Source organism: Thyridium curvatum (genome assembly GCF_004353045.1).
Source record: "Thyridium curvatum strain D216 chromosome Unknown NODE_1_length_1224711_cov_81.814160, whole genome shotgun sequence".
Taxonomy (NCBI): domain Eukaryota; kingdom Fungi; phylum Ascomycota; class Sordariomycetes; order Thyridiales; family Thyridiaceae; genus Thyridium; species Thyridium curvatum.
The window spans coordinates 1,147,698-1,165,164 of NW_022156756.1; the positions used below are offsets into that span (position 1 = coordinate 1,147,698).

The 17,467-nt window shown below is 54.2% G+C and overlaps 5 protein-coding genes across 5 annotated transcripts; 4 read left to right on the forward strand and 1 right to left on the reverse strand.

The window, feature by feature from the left end:
- Positions 1-390: 390 nt before the first annotated feature.
- Positions 391-2,154, forward strand: E0L32_000376 (uncharacterized protein; the record flags this gene model as incomplete). The annotated part of the gene is made up of 1 exon (XM_031138095.1): positions 391-2,154. One exon carries the CDS (start codon positions 391-393, stop codon positions 2,152-2,154), a length of 1,764 nt encoding a protein of 587 aa, XP_030997753.1.
- Positions 2,155-2,744: 590 nt separating this feature from the next.
- Positions 2,745-4,957, forward strand: E0L32_000377 (uncharacterized protein; the record flags this gene model as incomplete). Its single annotated transcript, XM_031138106.1, has 3 exons — positions 2,745-2,930; positions 2,983-3,395; positions 3,460-4,957. 3 exons carry the CDS (start codon positions 2,745-2,747, stop codon positions 4,955-4,957), a joined length of 2,097 nt encoding a protein of 698 aa, XP_030997754.1.
- Positions 4,958-5,478: 521 nt separating this feature from the next.
- On the forward strand, positions 5,479-8,129 carry E0L32_000378 (uncharacterized protein; the record flags this gene model as incomplete). The annotated part of the gene is made up of 4 exons (XM_031138117.1): positions 5,479-5,588; positions 5,916-6,665; positions 6,723-7,006; positions 7,060-8,129. 4 exons carry the CDS (start codon positions 5,479-5,481, stop codon positions 8,127-8,129), a joined length of 2,214 nt encoding a protein of 737 aa, XP_030997755.1.
- A 234-nt stretch (positions 8,130-8,363) lies between these two features.
- Positions 8,364-9,562, reverse strand: E0L32_000379 (uncharacterized protein; the record flags this gene model as incomplete). The annotated part of the gene is made up of 3 exons (XM_031138129.1): positions 8,364-9,029; positions 9,090-9,219; positions 9,294-9,562. 3 exons carry the CDS (start codon positions 9,560-9,562, stop codon positions 8,364-8,366), a joined length of 1,065 nt encoding a protein of 354 aa, XP_030997756.1.
- Positions 9,563-9,999: 437 nt separating this feature from the next.
- Positions 10,000-13,700, forward strand: E0L32_000380 (uncharacterized protein; the record flags this gene model as incomplete). The annotated part of the gene is made up of 8 exons (XM_031138140.1): positions 10,000-10,913; positions 10,977-11,219; positions 11,441-11,562; positions 11,624-11,765; positions 11,825-12,041; positions 12,091-12,582; positions 12,633-13,237; positions 13,292-13,700. The coding sequence occupies 8 exons, from the start codon at positions 10,000-10,002 to the stop codon at positions 13,698-13,700; spliced, it is 3,144 nt and encodes a 1,047-aa protein (XP_030997757.1).
- Between the last annotated feature and the right edge of the window lie 3,767 nt (positions 13,701-17,467).

Consider the following 17,467-nt stretch of genomic DNA (forward strand, 5'->3'; position numbering starts at 1 on the left):
GGGATTGAATACGCAGGTTATCCGTGGATGAGACAAGTAAAGAGACACACAGAAGGTCAATTGCGATGCAAAGCATCCATTGCTGCTGAAGTCTAACGGGAAGAGCAGTCTCGGCCCGGAGTCCCTTGACGCAGGGATGACGCCTGCACAGCGCCGTCCGAGAGCACTTCTGCCCGCCGTCGCCACTAGTTGGCTGAGCTGTCAACTCTCGATTGGCCGCCATATTTATCTGTCGACCGCTACTCTGTCCCTCGTGACCTCAACAATCCGGCTTCCTTTTATTGACGTGGTTGTACCACGATACCTCTTCAATTCGACTTCCTTAACATCCTGGAGATTCATTTATCATTTCCCAACTCCCTGGGACCTTTCTCTAACCTAATTGACCGGATGGCGGAGCTGAAGGGGCTGCCATGCCCCGCGGGAAGTTATCACTACGATCTCGGTACTTACAGCCGCCGCATCTCTACCAAGTCCCAGGATGCTCAGAAATGGTTCGACCGCGGCGTGATGTGGTGCTACGGCTTCAACCACGAGGAGGGTGTCGTCTGCTTCCAGCACGCCATCGATCATGACCCCGAGTGTGCCATGGCCTACTGGGGCTTCGCCTATGCCCTCGGCCCCAACTACAACAGGTCCTGGCAGCTGTTCGGGAGGGATGAGTACAAGAACGTGCGACTGCAAACTCACAGGGCCGTCGAGCGGGCAAAGCTCTGCCAGGCAACGCCCGTGGAGAAGGCACTCATCCGGGCCCTCGATGTCCGGTATCCGGGACAGGACGCTAAGGAGAACTTCTCAGTCTGGAACATTGCGTACGCTGACGCGATGGAGAAAGTGTATGGCGACTTCCCTGACGACTTGGACGTCGCAGCGCTGTATGCCGACGCCATGATGAACCTGGCGCCCTGGCAGATGTGGAGCGTGGCGACCGGCAAGCCTGCCAGGGAGGCGCGGACGTTACAGACCAAGGCAGTCCTCGAGAGAGCACTTGCCAACGGCGGCGACTGGCACCCCGGCGTCATTCATCTGTACATCCATCTCATGGAGATGTCCCCGACACCGGAGGCCGCCCTCAAGGTCGCGGACCGTCTTAGGGGCATGGTGCCGGACGCGGGCCACCTCCACCACATGCCTTCACACCTTCATATTCTGTGCGGCAACTACCAAGAAGCCGTCAAGTGCAACGCAGAAGCCGCCGAGGCCAATGAGAAGTACGCGCATCGCAACGGAGACCTCAACTTCTACACCGTCTACCGCCTGCACGACTACCACTTTCTCGTCTACGCGGCCATGTTTGCAGGCCAGTACAAGGTCGCCGTCGACACCTGCAAGAAGCTTGAGGACTCCATCAGCGACGAGCTCCTCCTCACAGGCACGCCGAACATGGCCAACTGGCTCGAGGCCTTCTGCACCCTGCGCCTCCACACCTACATCCGCTTCGGCCGGTGGGAGGAGCTCGTCGCCCTCCCGCTGCCGGCGAACCCGGACCTCTACTGCGTGACCTACGCCATGACGCACTACGCCAAGGGCGTCGCCCACGCCGCCCTCGGCAACATCGCCGAGGCTGACTCGGAGCGCGAGCTCTTCCGTGAGGCCGCCAGCAAGGTGCCCGAGTCCCGCACCCACCTGCACAACAAGTGCGTCGACATCATGAAGATCGCCTCCGACATGCTCGACGGCGAGATCGCCTACCGCAAGCGCGACTTCGACGCGGCGTTCGCCTGCCTGCGCCGCTCCGGCGCCAAGTCTGACCTGCTGCCGTACGAGGAGCCCTGGGCGTGGATGCAGCCGCCGCGGCACGCGCTGGGCGCCCTCCTGCTGGAGCAGGGGCACGTCGAGGAGGCGGCTGTCGAGTACGCTCTGGACTTGGGCATACCGGACCCCAGGACGGGTGCACCGCTGCCGCGCCAGCTCCGGCACGAGGACAATGTGTGGGCGCTGCATGGGTATCACGAGTGCCTGGTCAGGTTGGGCAGGAGAACTGAAGCGGAGGACATCAAGCCCCGGCTTGATAAGGCGCTGTCGATCGCAGATATCAAGATTGAATCGTCCTGTTTCTGCAGGAGGGGGAAAGCTGCTGCTGGTGGCTGGTCTGGGAAAAGGGGTAAGAAGTCTGATACGGACTCAGCTAAGGTTCCGGGCCCGCGCATCTAGACAAAATAGATAGACTTGTCAAGAATGTTTTTCAATCAGCGCTATATTATGGCAATAGGACACATCTATCGTCTCGAGGAATGTACTACCTCTGAGTCTGAGTCTGAGGAAGCAACTTCCCGGCTTTGTCGACAAGGGCAGACCACGTCGTATTTTGTACAGACTCAGGCCTCCAACCTTGCCTCCTCAAGATTGTATGGATTTCTAAGAGCCATGTGAACATCCTTCTCGGGTCAATGTTCCATCTTATTGTGTATCTGTGTCCTTCAGCCCCGATACTGACGAGAGCCTCGCGCGGGCTGTCTGTATTGGACCCAATATACCACCAGAACGGCCCGCATTAGGCTAATATCGACACCCGCGATTTCTACCCCAGACACTTTGTACTATAGATGCGGCTCTTTCGGTTCCGAACTGCCACATTACACACTGGCTTGGCGCCGATCTTCCATTCTATGCTGGTACGGGTGGCCCCTTTCATAAGCGGCCGACAGCACCGCCCTCGCTGTCCGCCGTTGTTCAAAAATCATCTCAGAATCGACGTCAGTGTCGACACTCGATCTCACCTTCGATATATGAGTGAAGAAGCCATGGCTAACAAAGTGGTCGGCACGGTGCCATCAAACAAGGCATCCAGGATTGCGTTGCTTAAAACCCATCAATCTCATGTCATCTCCCAGCCGGACGTCCAGACTGCAAACGCGCGGCCGGTGAAACAGCCGCTCCTGCACGAGGCTTACGCCGCATCCACGAAGTCACTTCGGGACCTTGAGCTGGTATGGACAATCAAATCATTGGTAGATATCCTCAAGCTCACCATAGAACTAGATTCCTCTCAGTGAACTCAAGGTAGAAATCCACCATCGCGGCCGTGGCATCATTGTCCGCACCATCGCGCCTCCTTACCGAGGCGCCGGCGCGGTCACGGTGGTCGAGGACGAGCATGGCAATGTTGACAAACTGGCCATCTACAACCTCAGCGAGACGTCTCTCCTCTCTAACCCTCCAGAGGGATGCATTCTTGCAGTCAAAGAGCCGTACTACAAGCTGAACGGCGAGAACGACTTTATGATATGCGTCGATCATCCGTCGGATGTGCTGCTGCTGAGGTTCAGTGACCCTATCATCCCCGAGATACTGAGGCGGGGCGTTGAAGAGGCAATGGCGAAGCCACCAGATGAGTGGAAAGCCGCGGGCGATGCTGCTTTCATTCAAAGAGACTTCCCGACTGCAGTGTACTGGTGAGTCCATTCTCTCCATGATTCTGCTGAGAGCCGGCACGCTGACATTACCCTCCTTCCATAGCTATTCCGAAGCGTTGGAAGGCATTGCGGAAGACGACAGCGACGCGAGGGCAGGCGTCCTCGCAAAGCGGACCGGCACGAACCTGATGCTGGGGCACTACGACGCAGCCATGGAAGACGCTCTCGCGTCGCGCACCGGCGCAGATTCCGACTGGAAGTCCTACTTCACAGCCGCCAAGGCCGCATACGGCCTCTGCGAGTACCAGTCATGCAAGTCGTTCCTCGAGTCCGCGCTCGAGAAGAGCCCCAAAGCGCCAAACGTGCAGAAAGAATACGAGCGTTGCCTTGCGCGTCTGAGGGAGGAGAAGGAAGGAGTCTACGGCTTTCGTTCCATGATCGCCGGGGTCACAAGGCAGAATGTGCATGTGGATGCCGCGAGCTTCCTGAGAAACACCAAGATTCTAGAATCGCCGCTCCATGGCCGAGGCATCTTTGCGGCCCGGGACATCCGAGCCGGCGAACTGGTGTTTTGCGAAAAGGCTGCGCTGATGCCGAATCAGTACGAGCCCGCACGGGCGTCGGCCGCGCTCTATGCGATGATGGTGCGGCAACTCTATGACAATCCCTCGCTGGCCAAAACGATCCTTCCCCTCTACGGAGGCGACTACCCACGGACTGGACTAGAGGGTACCATTGTCGACGGGGTACCGGTCGTCGACGTGTTTCTCCTCGAGAGCATCCGTCTTCGCAACTGCTTCAGCAGCCCTCTCTCGACCTTTGAGAACACCAAGCCGGGGTCACATGACGACGGGAAGATGGCAAAGGGCGTGTGGGTGCACGCATCGCACATGAACCACAACTGCGTGCCCAATACGATGCGGTCGTTCGTCGGCGACATGTTCATCAGCCGGGCGGTGCGCGACATCTCTGCCGGCGAGGAGATGTTCCAGCAGTACGTCCCCATCAGGTCAGACTTGGCGGCGAGGCAGGCCCAATTCAAGACCAACTGGGGGTTCGAGTGCGCATGCCCGTTGTGCTCCGGTGAAGCCAAGTCCGACATGGCGAAGCACAAGCGCCGGCAGCAGATTCTCGCCAAGGTGGAAAAGCTCGGCAATAAGCACAAGGAGCCGGCCAAGTTCGTGCCAGAGTCTGCGATCCGGACCGTCGACAGGCTGGCGAGGCAGTTGGAAGAGCTGCACGAGGAGGACATCTACCGGGACTTGCCGCGCCTGACCCTGATCTACCCCACGATGTGGCTGCTCGAGGCCCACCGCGGCCGGAAGAACCACATCAAGGTGGTGGCGTACGCGAAGAAGGTCCTGCGAAACTTTGGCTTCATGGTGGAACGCGTCGACAGCATCGAGGACATCTTCCACGGCAGCGCCAGCCCCAACTCGCTCATGACCATCCACATGGTCAGCGCGCTTAAGAACGCGTCAGAGTCGTACCGGGTCCTGGGCGAGATGGAGCTGGCGGACAAGTTTGACGAGGCCGCCAAGTTTGGCTACATGTTCGTGACGGGCTTTGAGAACGATCTGAGCGCAATCAACATTCCCTGACACGATGTGAGCTGAGCCTCCTTCTTGGCGCATGTGGGTTCACGCCGCATTCGTACATTCTCTGAAATGAGATACGAGGAAGATGACGTGTAATTAGCATTGACAGCAGGAAGAATAAGCACTTATTAGTTCTTCCGCAGTGGAACCGCTCTCAATGGCCTACCATGGTGCCGGTGCGGACACGGACACGGACGTTGAAGTAGTTAGGTGAGACGGCGTTTCTCCAAAAGTCCGTCTGTATGCTTATTTTCACATATTCCCACGGACTTAAGAGTGCTTAGGTCAGCGCGTCCAGAGGGCTTAGCTCGCTGCGCCCACTGAGCTCCAGGGATCGGAGAATTTGGATAAACTCCGGTACTTGCTGCCTCTTTGCCGTCCCCGAGCTCGAATCATCAGGAGTCGAATGAAAGATAACCACCCATGATTGTCACATTTCAGACCTGGAAAGTCCGCCGGAGTGTTTTAGGTATTGTTTTTCGACCTCGGCCCCTCCCCCTTTCCCGCACGGTAGATACGGCGATATGGACAGGCAGAAGAGCGTGGCCAAATGGGGAGCGGCATGTGCTCCTTGTGCTGCAGCCAAGGCAAAGTGTATACGCTCCAATCAAGCCTCGGATGCAAAGTGCGACAGGTCGGTGCCCCTTTGCAAGCTAGGCCGGCTCTTGCTTCAAAGCGTCTGGTGGCGTTCATATCGGTCATTGACCTGTTTCTAGATGCCAGAGGTTATCCAAACAGTGTACCGGCCAGGTACACAGGCCGCGGAAAAAGCGTGTTAGCAAGCCATCGTGAGTGTTCCTGCCCCGTGTCCATGTACGGGTTCGCTTTCATCGGCTCCCGAGACGCACCTCCCACCGCGTACCTAGCACACCGGCTTGGACAACCCGCATTCGGCATTGGCAGCCCGGGCTGCGTTCCCCACCCTGGCACATTTGTCCCGTGCGACTGACACACTCTCCAGGAGAACGGCCCAGCTGGAACAACGCCTCAATGGCCTTGTCGATCTGTTGAAGGCGACAGGTGAACTTCCCACTCGTTCGAATGGGAAAGAAGACTCGGCACACGGTTCATCTGTAGCGACAGAAGCAGAGCAATCTGCCACTGGCAGTCAACTTCCTACCGGCATATCACGAGAGACACTACAGAAACATGGGTTCATTCACATCCCTTCGACTTACATGTCCTTCACCCCGCCGACATGCATCTGCCGACCAGAGGGCGGCCTGTACCCTGAGCCCACAGAGTCCGACGAGGTCATGGTGGAGAGGTTCCAGAAGCACATGAGCCCTCTCTTTCCCTTTGTGGTCATTCATCCCGGCACGATTCCAGCTCAGCTCCATGCAACGAGACCTTTTCTGTTTATGTGCATCAAGATGGTGGCGTCGATCAACAACCGCCAAGTGATGCAGGGACAGATGTTTAAGTGCATGGAGTTTCTCTCCGACGACATGCTGATGCGGGCCGGGCGGTCACTAGACTTGCTGCAAGGCCTCATCGTGGTCCTTGGCTGGTATCATCACCACTGTCTGATGCATGCCCAGATGAACAACCTAATAGCCTTAGCTATAAGTCTAGTGGCGAGTCTGGGTTTCAATAAGCCACCCATTATGCCGGAGCGGACTCGCCTGCTGGTGATGGATCCTATCGAGCCAATGCCCAGGACCAATGCCGAGAGAAGAGCATTGCTGGGTGTCTGGTACTTGAATTCAACGTAGGTTTGCTCATGTCCAAGAAAAGGGGGGAAAAAACGGATTCTAATGTCGACTAGCGTCTCTCTTGGGTTTGGAAGGATAGAGCCTATGAGATTCTCACGGTACATGCAGCAATGCCTGAAGGAGCTTGAGGACTCCAAAGAATACGACACAGATATGTATCTGGTACATCTGATCAAACTACAACACTTGAGTGAGAAGATTACCCGGATCAACCAGGAGGATGAAGTCGAGGATCTCCCAGGGATTCCACGAGCCCCTGTGTCAGCCTACCAGTCTGCGTTCCAGCACGAACTCGACAGGATAAAAGGCTCAATGTCGAAGTCTCTCAAAAACAACAGTAAGATCGCGGAGATGGTATACGGAGATTGCAGCCCGCTGACACGCTGGTAGAATTTCTCATGTGCCATGTGCACACCGCCGCCCTCCACCTCTACGAACCTCCTACTACTGACTCCTCTCTCCTCGCCCGGATGACTGAGTCCATCACCACGACGAACCTACACCAACCGTCCGCACTGGACATATTCTACAGATCGCACGGCGCTCTCCGCTCTTGGTTTGATCACTTTTTCTCCATCGCCCTCTCGTCATACCAGTGGCTGCCCATGCCGTTCTCCTGCCAGCTCATCTACGCCGTCATCATGCTGAGCAGGTGGAGCAAGCTCGTCATACCCGTCGAGCCGCCGGCAACAGGCAAGACACCTGCTCCCAATGACCCTAGCGTAAACAACCCCGCAGCCTCAAGGACGCCTGGGGATGAGATCCTCGTCGCTGCCCATCCCACACCCACTGCAACATCCCCATCGCCAAGCGTGCCTGGAGACAGATCAGCGCCTGCCATTCTCGCCGCGCTGAAGTCGCAGCTCCAGGCACAGCCCGAGCTGAATCTCGATATCGCCGGCATCCTCGCCGGGCTGAGCAAGCGGTTCTCCCAGGTGGACAAGGAGATACTCAACATCGGGCCCATGGACTCGAGGGGCAAACGCGAGATGAGCATCTGGAGCCTGTCCGCGCGCAAGATCATGATCATGCGGGCCAAGCTGGAGCACTGGGCCGAGTACGCGCTGCAGGGGGCCGAGGCGCTGCTGACCAAGGGCGGGGCGGAGACCGACAGCGAGAGCGAGCCGGACGACGAGGCCGGGCAGAGCAGCAGCGCCGCCGGGGCGGAAACGAGTCCCGCTACGTCTTGGGACCCCCTGAGCGCCCCGTTTACGGGGAACGTGGGCACGTTTCCCGTGGGTCGCTCGGATGCCCACATGCCGTACCCAGGACAGGTCCCTGGGGGTGCAGTTGCTGCCCCAGGAGGTGGAGGGGCCGCTAGCCTGGAGACGCTGGACCACAACCTTTGGAGTCGTGATCCGTACGAAGAATACGGGGGTATGGCATCCGGGTTCTGGTTTGACTGTGCGGATGCGGATTTCGATATGAACATGATAGATACCTTTGCTACTGCTACCTAGAGAGTACTGATTTGGTATGCAAGCCAAAACTGTGGTTAGACTTAATCATTGCATGTTGATTGTACGCCTGGCCTCATGGCCTGTCACGAAAGTTTGTGGCTGAATGAGTTACTGATATGTAGGATATTCCATATATTGTGATTGTGTCGACCCTGGAGTGTGGCATTGGAGTACATCTGAGATAAAGAGAACGAAAGAACGAGCATCTTCTTTGCGTTTGTCACCTGGGACAAACTAAAAAGTGTATACCAACTTCTCACCACTGACCCTCCCTGCTCGCATCTCGTCTAGTCCCACCATAACGCCCTCAAGACCGCTGCCTCCTCTATTCAGGCTGATATTGACGAAACCAAGTTTCCCTTTCTCGAAAAGCTCTAGGGTCAATTGTTTGAATGACTGTGCAAACTCCATCTCGTCATTAGGCGGTCGTATCATCTGATCCTGCCATTCGTACTCCTCATTGAGAATATTGTATGCGAGCACGAAGAATGGCCCCTCAACTACCTGGTTGGTTCTCTTGAGCAGGTCCGGGTCCGGGGCATTGGAGGCGTTGATGGCCCCATATTTGCTCGGCTCGACATCACTCAGCGCTTGGCAGCAGAGCGTCTCGCCGCCACCAACACAATCCCAGGCGTACCGAAGCTTATTCTTGGTGTAGGACTTGATTTCCAGTCCACAGGTCGCAGACTTGTAGTTGAAGACGGCATCTGCTCCGAGAGACTTGAGGTAGTCAAAGTTGTGTGGCGACGCAGTGGCAATGACAGTCAGCCCAGACGCCTTTGCGAACTGAATTGCTCGCATCCCGGTAGAGGTGCTGCCACCGTGGATCAGGATAGGAAATGGCTCTTTAGCCGGACGGTCGGGCGGAGGAAGTTCAAGGGATTTGTAAAGCCCGAGCCCCTGGTGTGTCTGTTAGTCCAGTCCAGTCTTGTTGGTAGTTGCTTTGGAGAGCCAGCTTACACAGGTGAAAATTGAAATTGGTAGCGTAGCTGCTTGTTCGAATGACATGTCGGCGAGCATCTTGATCTGGCCGCATGCCTTTCCAAGAATGTACTCGCCAAAAGCGCCAGTCTCGTGGTCGCTGCGGTGTCTGGGGAGCAAGATAGTAAGTACATGCTGAACATCGCCAACCTGGCAAGCTGGTATCGATTCAGCGGTGCCTACCCTCCATGGCAAAAGCCGGCAACATGATCGCCGACTTTGACACTGGTCACATTGGCCCCGACCTCGGTGACAACCCCCGCATATTCGCAACCGATTCTCGCTCCGGCATTAGCGTAGCCATAGTCTATGTGTTTCCAATCTGTCGGATTGAGAGCCATAGCCTTGACCCTCACGAGAGTCCAGTCATCACGGATCCTGGGAACGGGAACCATTCTGATATCGGCAGCTCTCTCTTCTGGAAGGACGACGATTGCTTTTGTTGTCGACATGATCCAATATTCTGGGATTGGTTCCAAGTAATTCTTGGCGCTGCGTGGACAGTTGAGCTCAAAGGTAAGTCTGAAGTCAACGAGTTCAGGGAAACTCGCTCTTTAAAGCGTCCTCAATGAGCATCTCTGAGCTGATGGCCGTTGTGTTAGGATTCCCAGATGACGTCGACGTCTGTGTGAGTTCTGCATGGGTTGGGTGGTTTGTCCGTGGATTTTGGGGGATTTGGGGGCCAAAACGAGTGCTTCTGTCCGTGGACTAAACAAAAGTCCATGGAAAGAGTCACCCACTACAGTAAGCAGACCTAGATGAAGGCAAGTATTTATAACGATGCCATGGATTTTGTCCGATCTCTTTCGATAATGATCTTATCATCCTATTTCTCTGAAAGCTTGACTCTTGGTGCTCTTGAATCTCTTCGGACTTCATACCACTAAAGATGAACTCACCAATGACCTCTTACAAGTTCGAAGGCTGGGTCGGCCGCGACGAAAAGGCAGCCGACGGCCATATGGAATGGGGTTCCTTTGAGCCAAAGAAGTGGGAGGAAAGTGATGTCGATATTCAAGTCACCCACTGTGGTGTCTGTGCCACGGATCTTCACACTCTCCGTGCTGACTTTGGCCCTACGCCTTATCGTGAGTTCAAGATTACCGGACAGCACTCATCTTCTCGAGAGCAATTATCATCTGATTGTACTCCTAAAGCATGCGTGGTTGGCCATGAGCTCGTGGGCAAGGCCGTGCGCGTCGGCACTGATGTGAACAACATCAAAGTCGGCGACCGAGTCGGTGTAGGCCCGCAGGCACGAAGTTGCGAGCGAGCAGATTGCTACGAATGCTCTTCCAGTCAGTCCAACTACTGTCCGCGTGCGGTAGCTACTTATGGCGCGGTGTATCCCGATGATATCGGTAAGTCGTATGGAGGATACAGCAATTACACCCGCGTCCACAACAGCTTCGTGTTCAAAATTCCCGACGGCATAGCCTCCGAAGACGCAGCCTCCATGTTCTGCGCCGGGGTCACTATGTACGTGCCCTTGAAGAAGTATGGGTGCGGACCTGCCAAGAAGGTCGGCATAGTCGGTCTCGGTGGTCTAGGCCATTACGGGATTCTGTTCGCCAAGGCTCTTAAGGCCCAGCTGATTGTCGCCATCTCCCGACGGCGGTCCAAAGCACAGGATTCACTCGACCTCGGAGCAGACAAGTACATTGCGACTATGGACGACGACGACTGGCAACGCCAGAACTATGGAAGTCTGGACATCATCATGGTCACGGCATCCAGTCCGGATATGAATATGGACCAATATCTTGACATGCTCCGGCCTGGAGGAGTTCTGATACAGGTTGGGTTTGTGCCCCTTGTTATTTTCTATTAGTTGAAGGACAAAGCTAATCACCTATCCATTGACAGCGCCCATGAAGGAGGTCAATTTCCGCCGTTCAGCGCGTTGAAGCTCTTATTCAGAGGCCTCACAATTGCTGGAGCGGTTTGCGGCACACCTGCCGAGATGAGAGATATGCTCGAGCTCGCTGAAAGAGAGGGAATCAAGCCATGGATTCAGACAATGCCTCTCGACAAAGCCAACCAGGCCCTCCGCGACCTAGAGGCAGGGATTCCGCGCTACCGCCTCGTCCTTGTGAATAGAAAGAACTCGTAGGATCGTCTGGGCAATTTGGATCGTCTATTTATAGCCGGCGGCCTGTAACTACTTCTCCGTTTGGAAGGTCTGTGATGCAAAATCCGCCTTGCCAAGCGCTGGGCCGACTTGAATATGGCAATGATCCTCCAATTTGTCATCATAGGTCCACTTCTACAAACCCCATCCACAATCAGGTTCGATGAAGATAATGCTCATGAACACCCGACATCATAAGCAAAGCCCATAACTTCACGTACGCCCAGAAGTTCGTCAAAGTCACCCAGAGTAAGAGAAACCACCCTCAAGCCGAAGTTGAGATGCCCCCTTTGACCACTCCCCGCCGGGGCCGTGGCCGGCGTACGAAAGGTGAACGCTCCTGCACGCTCTTTATTAAGGATGTCTGGCTGATTCTCTGAAGCTTGCGATCTGTGTTTTGTTAAAAAGATCAAATGTGACTCTGTTAAGCCTCAGTGTTCCAACTGTGTCCTTTACAAAACAGAATGTCGCCAGACGATCACACGGCGCAAAGCTGGCCCCAGAAGCACTCTAGATCCGCAAGTGTGAGTACAATGGCCTTGCTGCTTCCTTTATGTACATGATAGACTTACCTGTAGCTCAGGACTCTTGATAACATTGACCCAGAGCTGGCCGCGACAGCACAGCCGATACAAAATGGTGCTGCGAGTGGTGATTCAGCGATGCCAAGGACCTCGAGCAGAAGTCCTCTTACAAGCCCGGCCGAAGCTAGCAAAAGCGATATATGGGGGTTTGACCCTATTCATCCGACTCTATACTACGGACAGCCCGACGGCTCCTGGTCGCTGCCCCCGCTTGAGGTTTGTCCCTGACGTTCTTTGATGTGGAAAGCTGCCCTGACCTGAATAGGAAATTGAACCTATGATTGATGATTATTTCAAATTTTGGAACCCGTCAATGCCCTTATTCAATCAGTCCTCATTCATGAGGATGGTGACCAGGTGGTTCAGCCGCGACCCCAAGCATGACTCCGCCTCGTGGGCAGCCATTCTTGTAGTTGTCGGCTTGGGACTCCAGTCAGCTGCGTTTCCCGGAAACAACTCCAGGATTAGCCCCGGCAAAACCAAAGATTGGATAGACTATTGCATGCGCCACGCGCAGTCAGTGGTGCCGGAGCTAGTGGTGAGAGACCAGGACTTGCTAGGGGTTCAGGTTCTCGTGGGAACGGCGATGCTCTTCCGCAACTCGTTTGACATCAGGCCCTCCAGCATCCTTCTTGGCATGGCAATACGGCTAGCACATCGAATGCAGCTCCACTATCAAGAGTCAGCACAATATTTCACCCAAGATGAGGCCCTGGAAAGGTCAAATGTATTTTGGGTCACATACATACTCGACAAGGTATGAACATTGTGCTGCCAGGTGCTGATGCACACACTGACAGAGTGTAGGATATCTGCCTCAAGACCAAGACACCCTCAATGCTTTCTGATAGTGATATCAGCATCTCATTCGACTCTCAAAGGCCTTCGAATCAGACTAGTGTTTTGTGGGCGAAAGACCGCGGCAGCCAGTTTGACATCTTTGGTGGTCGCTTAGAACTGGCACGTATCGAGGGCAAGGTCTACGACCTGCTTTATTCGAGTCACTTCCTCACACTTGAGCCGTCTGCACGACAGAGCCGGGTGGAGAAGCTGGACAAGATGTTAACCGAGTGGTACAACCAAATTCCCTCCGCCTTCAAACTAGATACTGCAGCATCTGTCTTGGACAGTGCGGAACTCCTCCAGCTGTCGATGGTGTATCACATCTATCTTGCGTGTCTTGTCTCCTCACACGGGGTCTGGAGTAGCAAAACTGACTGGATGGAACGCATCGGCGCTCTAGGGAGAGCTGCCGTCGAGGACTTTGCCGCAGCCTCATATGGTCCCAAAGTTCTGACATGTGTCAATGCCCAGAACCCGCCTCTCCCGCAAGCGTGGGATACCTGTGTGAATGCCAGTCGCAGATGCGTAGAGCTATTCCAAAGCACCACTCCATCGCAGTGCTTGCTCTGGTAAGCACCCAAATCCATTTTCTGATGCGCAAGATCTGATCTCACAGTTTGTAGGCAAGGCACGTGTGCTCACTTTTCAGGGCTGATAGTACTCCTCGCCAACATTATATCTTACCCAGTGCAGCCCAGTGCACCAAGCGACCTGGAGCTGGTGAAGGCATCCATGGCAATATACAACCAGGAGCTCCACAGCACACCTTCAATCGTCTACGACTCCCTCAAGCTTGTCATCGATGTGTTGAGCAAGAGAGCCAAGGAGATTGTGGACAACTTTCTGTCGGAGGAGGAGGCCCTCATCAGCGCATCTGCTGGGATAGGTACGGGGCCGGCCCTGTTTGCGGAGAGCGAGCGGATGGCAGAATTTCCGTATTATGAGGAGCAGATGAGCAGCTTTACGTTCGACGACTTGATTTCTGGCGACGGAGTTGTCGACAGTCTGAACAGCCCAGATATTAGAACATAGAGAGAGACTGTTGCTAACTCGGCCCTGGCCCGCGCGACACGTATCGGTTCACAACTTCATTTGTCTTAATACCAGACCTCATTTCATACAAGCTGTGCCGAGATCCCAAATCCGAAGTGCATTCCTAAAGGAATGGAACTTGCCTTTGGAGCTTGACAAGACGATCGAGCATTCTCAAACCGAGACATTGCTTAATTTCAACAATCCGTGGCGGAACAGTCATAATCATGATATCCTAACTAGGTACCGAGTATGTCTGAAGGACCAGAAGCATCACTCCCCAACGCCGCCTCAGCACTTCCCAGGGGCATCTTAACACCTGTGCTGTAATTTGTTACAATACCAACCCATGACTGAAAAGGAAAAGAACGGGTAAGTTGAGGATCAACCGAGAATGTACACTTTATGAAGAATCCGACCACACACTCTTTCCACTCAATCCAGAGAACTCGCGCGATGCGTTCAGAATAAAGATCCACTGGATTTGCCCCATGAGCATCTTCAATTTGCCAGTTATCGAGAGTTTATCCAACTTGATGATATGGCGTTGTATCATGCTCTTGGACCGGATATGCCGGTCTGTAATCCGAAACCGAGGTGCATTCTTTGCGTGCACCGGAGCGCACCTCTCTATGTAAATGTACAGAGTCCAATTCGTCCTCGAGGGGAGACGTGAGAAAAGAGCTTTGCGATCTGGCTCTTTTGTTAACTTTGTATCAGACTGTGAGCCTTGAGTTCTTACTTCGAAGTTCGTCAAGTCCTTTAACTTTGACCATCGTCGTGGCACAATTATACTCGATCACCGATATTGCCCTTGGCTGACACCCAAGACAGCCAATATCTCTAATCGAGTCTCCGGGGTAGCTGTTCTCAGCAGGGACCCATTCCCGTCCAGGCCAGAAGTTTGGGTCTCCATGGCATTTTCGTGTCCCCTCTAGTGCGCTCTGCAAGTCTCTGACGGCTTGTAAGACCTTCTCCGGATTGTCTCGACACTGGCCAAGAGTGAGATTCCTGACCATTAGCACTGTTTCATCCAGCGCGGGCTTTGTTTCCGTCATTGTCACTGTGAAAGTCCAGAGAGTGACTATCAAAGCAAGATGTGAGGTCATCAAAAGTCGGTATTTGGAGTGAGGAGACGTATGATCCTTAAATCGGCATGATTCTCAGTACACCTTGGAGAGCGCCTAACGACCCGTGTCATCTCAGCCACATATGCAACTGGTTCCCTATCAAGTCGGGCACACGAATCAAAATGGTGGCCTACCAGTAATTTGTCAGGCGGACGGCCACATTTGTGGCCATTCGAGCAAGCAGGCTGAGCATCCTGTCCATTTATGGTCAGCTGAACCGGATTTATTGACCAGTGAGCACACCACAATTCCTCGGATCGCCGCTTTTGATGAAACCGGACAGGTCGAAGATGGGGGCCACTTCATGCAAATGGTGTGCAATGCACACCACTTGACGCAGTGATACGCCCTGTTTGCTGACGCAAATTGACACCCTCGGGAACTCATCTAGTTGTGTCCATCAGCGGTCCAGTTATGGCTGTATGCTTCGCCTTCAGTAGACGTTCTTCAACACATCCTCTCACCGAAAACCCCAACGAGGCTGTACTCTTCAGAGAGGCGATGAAATCAGCCACGTCGCCTACCTAGCCGAGGGAAGAGTCCTGTACCCCCTACCCATGGCAGAGCCGGAGGCCACGCAGCACGATGGCGAATTTAAAGGCCCTATGTGTCTATGAGGCCCCACACTGGATCCGAAGCATCGACAACGCGACTTAGCATTCATCATGCCCAACGAAGGGGTTCGTTTTGAAGTGGACCTCAAACCATGGGATAGGAAGCTGGTTCTGGCTCTAGGTAAGTGGCCATCCCCAGCAGTCTGTTGGAGAAAGCCATGGCTGATCAGGAGTAGAGGGAGGGGGTTCTAGGGGCTATGCGAGTCTTCTGATATTGCAAAAGCTCATGCAAGAGGTTGAAAGACTTGAGAAAGATCCTCAACCCCCGAAAGGTTTCAATGATCCCAACTGGGAACCCCATCCATCCAGCTTCGGGCCACCTCCATATCCCGACGTGCTGCAGAATGGCGCTCCCGTGCTTCCCGAGGCGCCAAGTTTCGTTCGAACACCAACCCAAGAGAGGAAGTTTCGCAGAAACGAGACCGCTCTGGCCGAGAGGTGTGAAAAGACACACCAAGAACTTCAATCTAGACAGGGTAAATTCCTGCCGTGCCATTACCTTGACTACATTGGGGGAACAAGCACAGGAGGGTTGGTATTTTTGCCACATTTTACATCCTGGCCCTTTTCGACTGGAAGATGCTGATTCCCATCTGTTCCTAGGCTTGCAGCGTTGATGCTAGGGCGATTGCGAATGTCTGCAGACGAGTGCGTCGAACGCTACCCAGCCATGGCAGAGCATATATTTGGCCGACCGCGCAGGCTACACTTCAAGAGGGCATTGAGAGACAAATATGACTTTCGGTATCTGGAGGAGGAGCTTAAGGCGATTGTTTCTGAACACACGCCTCCAGCTGATCATGGGCCGCATTATTCCAAGCTTGCCAGCCCGGAAGATCTTTGTCGAACGTAGGTTCTTTGTTGTCTTGAATCGGTGTATAGCCAGGTACTGATCCCGCCAGTGTGGTCGTTGCGAGAAAGAAACGAGGAGGACACCAGGCGCATCTCTTCCGGACATACGGTCATGAGGATGGGGAAGGCACCCACACATTGAATCCTGGTCCTGCTCCAGATTGTTTTATTTGGGAGGCAGGACGGGCCACATCGGCAGCCCCATCCTATTTCAAGTCGGCCCTTGTCATGAAGGAGAAATACATTGATGGCGCAGTGGGCTGCAACGACCCGTCTTGGGAGCTGTTCTGGGAAGTCAAGACGAAAGAACGTTCCATGAACGGCAACAATATTGTGGCGCCCGTCCAACTGCTCTTGGCTCTGGGGACCGGCCTCAAGCCAACTTTTAAAGAGGCGGTCAAGGGCTTTTTCGCAAGGAGGAATCACATCGCCAACCGGCTTGGCATTGTCGAGACCACAGCTAATGTCGCAACGAGCTCCGAGTCCGCGGAAAGGATGATGCAGCAGCTCACTGAAAGTTATAGAGGTGAGCTCAGCTACTACAAGTGGAACGGGGGGCTAAAGATTGGCGCCCTGGACTTGGATGAGTCCAAACCCGATGTCTTTCAAAACATGAGAGCATGGGTCCTGGAGTATCTGGAAAACCCCAGTATACAGAAAGAGATGAAGACGGTGGCAAGAATCCTGGTAATCAAGCGGCGCGAGCGGTTCAACAGGACGCATGATCGGTGGTCCCGGTTCACATTCTGTACACAGGTGCAGTGTCCACTCACAGCGGTGTGTGGCTCCAAACCCTTTGGAACGAAGAGTGAGGTTAAGGATCACATCGCGAAGAAGCACCCCGGATCTCTCACGGACATCAATAGCGAGGTGGAGAAAAAAGCGTTGCTGAAGTACCCATGGAGGCGAGGGCCGTGGTAACGTATAATCTGTACGAGACAAAAGTCTTTTCTTTCATCAGCGCCTTTTGTGATACCATAGACCGATCTGGATTTATAGAGAATATCATGAGCAAGTTCCGCCAAAAACGTTGCCGTTCGCCGTTCACCGTCGAGTGGGAGCAAGATCCTTGTTGATCTGAAGCTTCAAAGCCGATCATGCCAAGACATTCAAATTTCCCCCGTACCCACAATTCCGAATCCTCCCTTTTGACAACATCGTGCATCCAGAT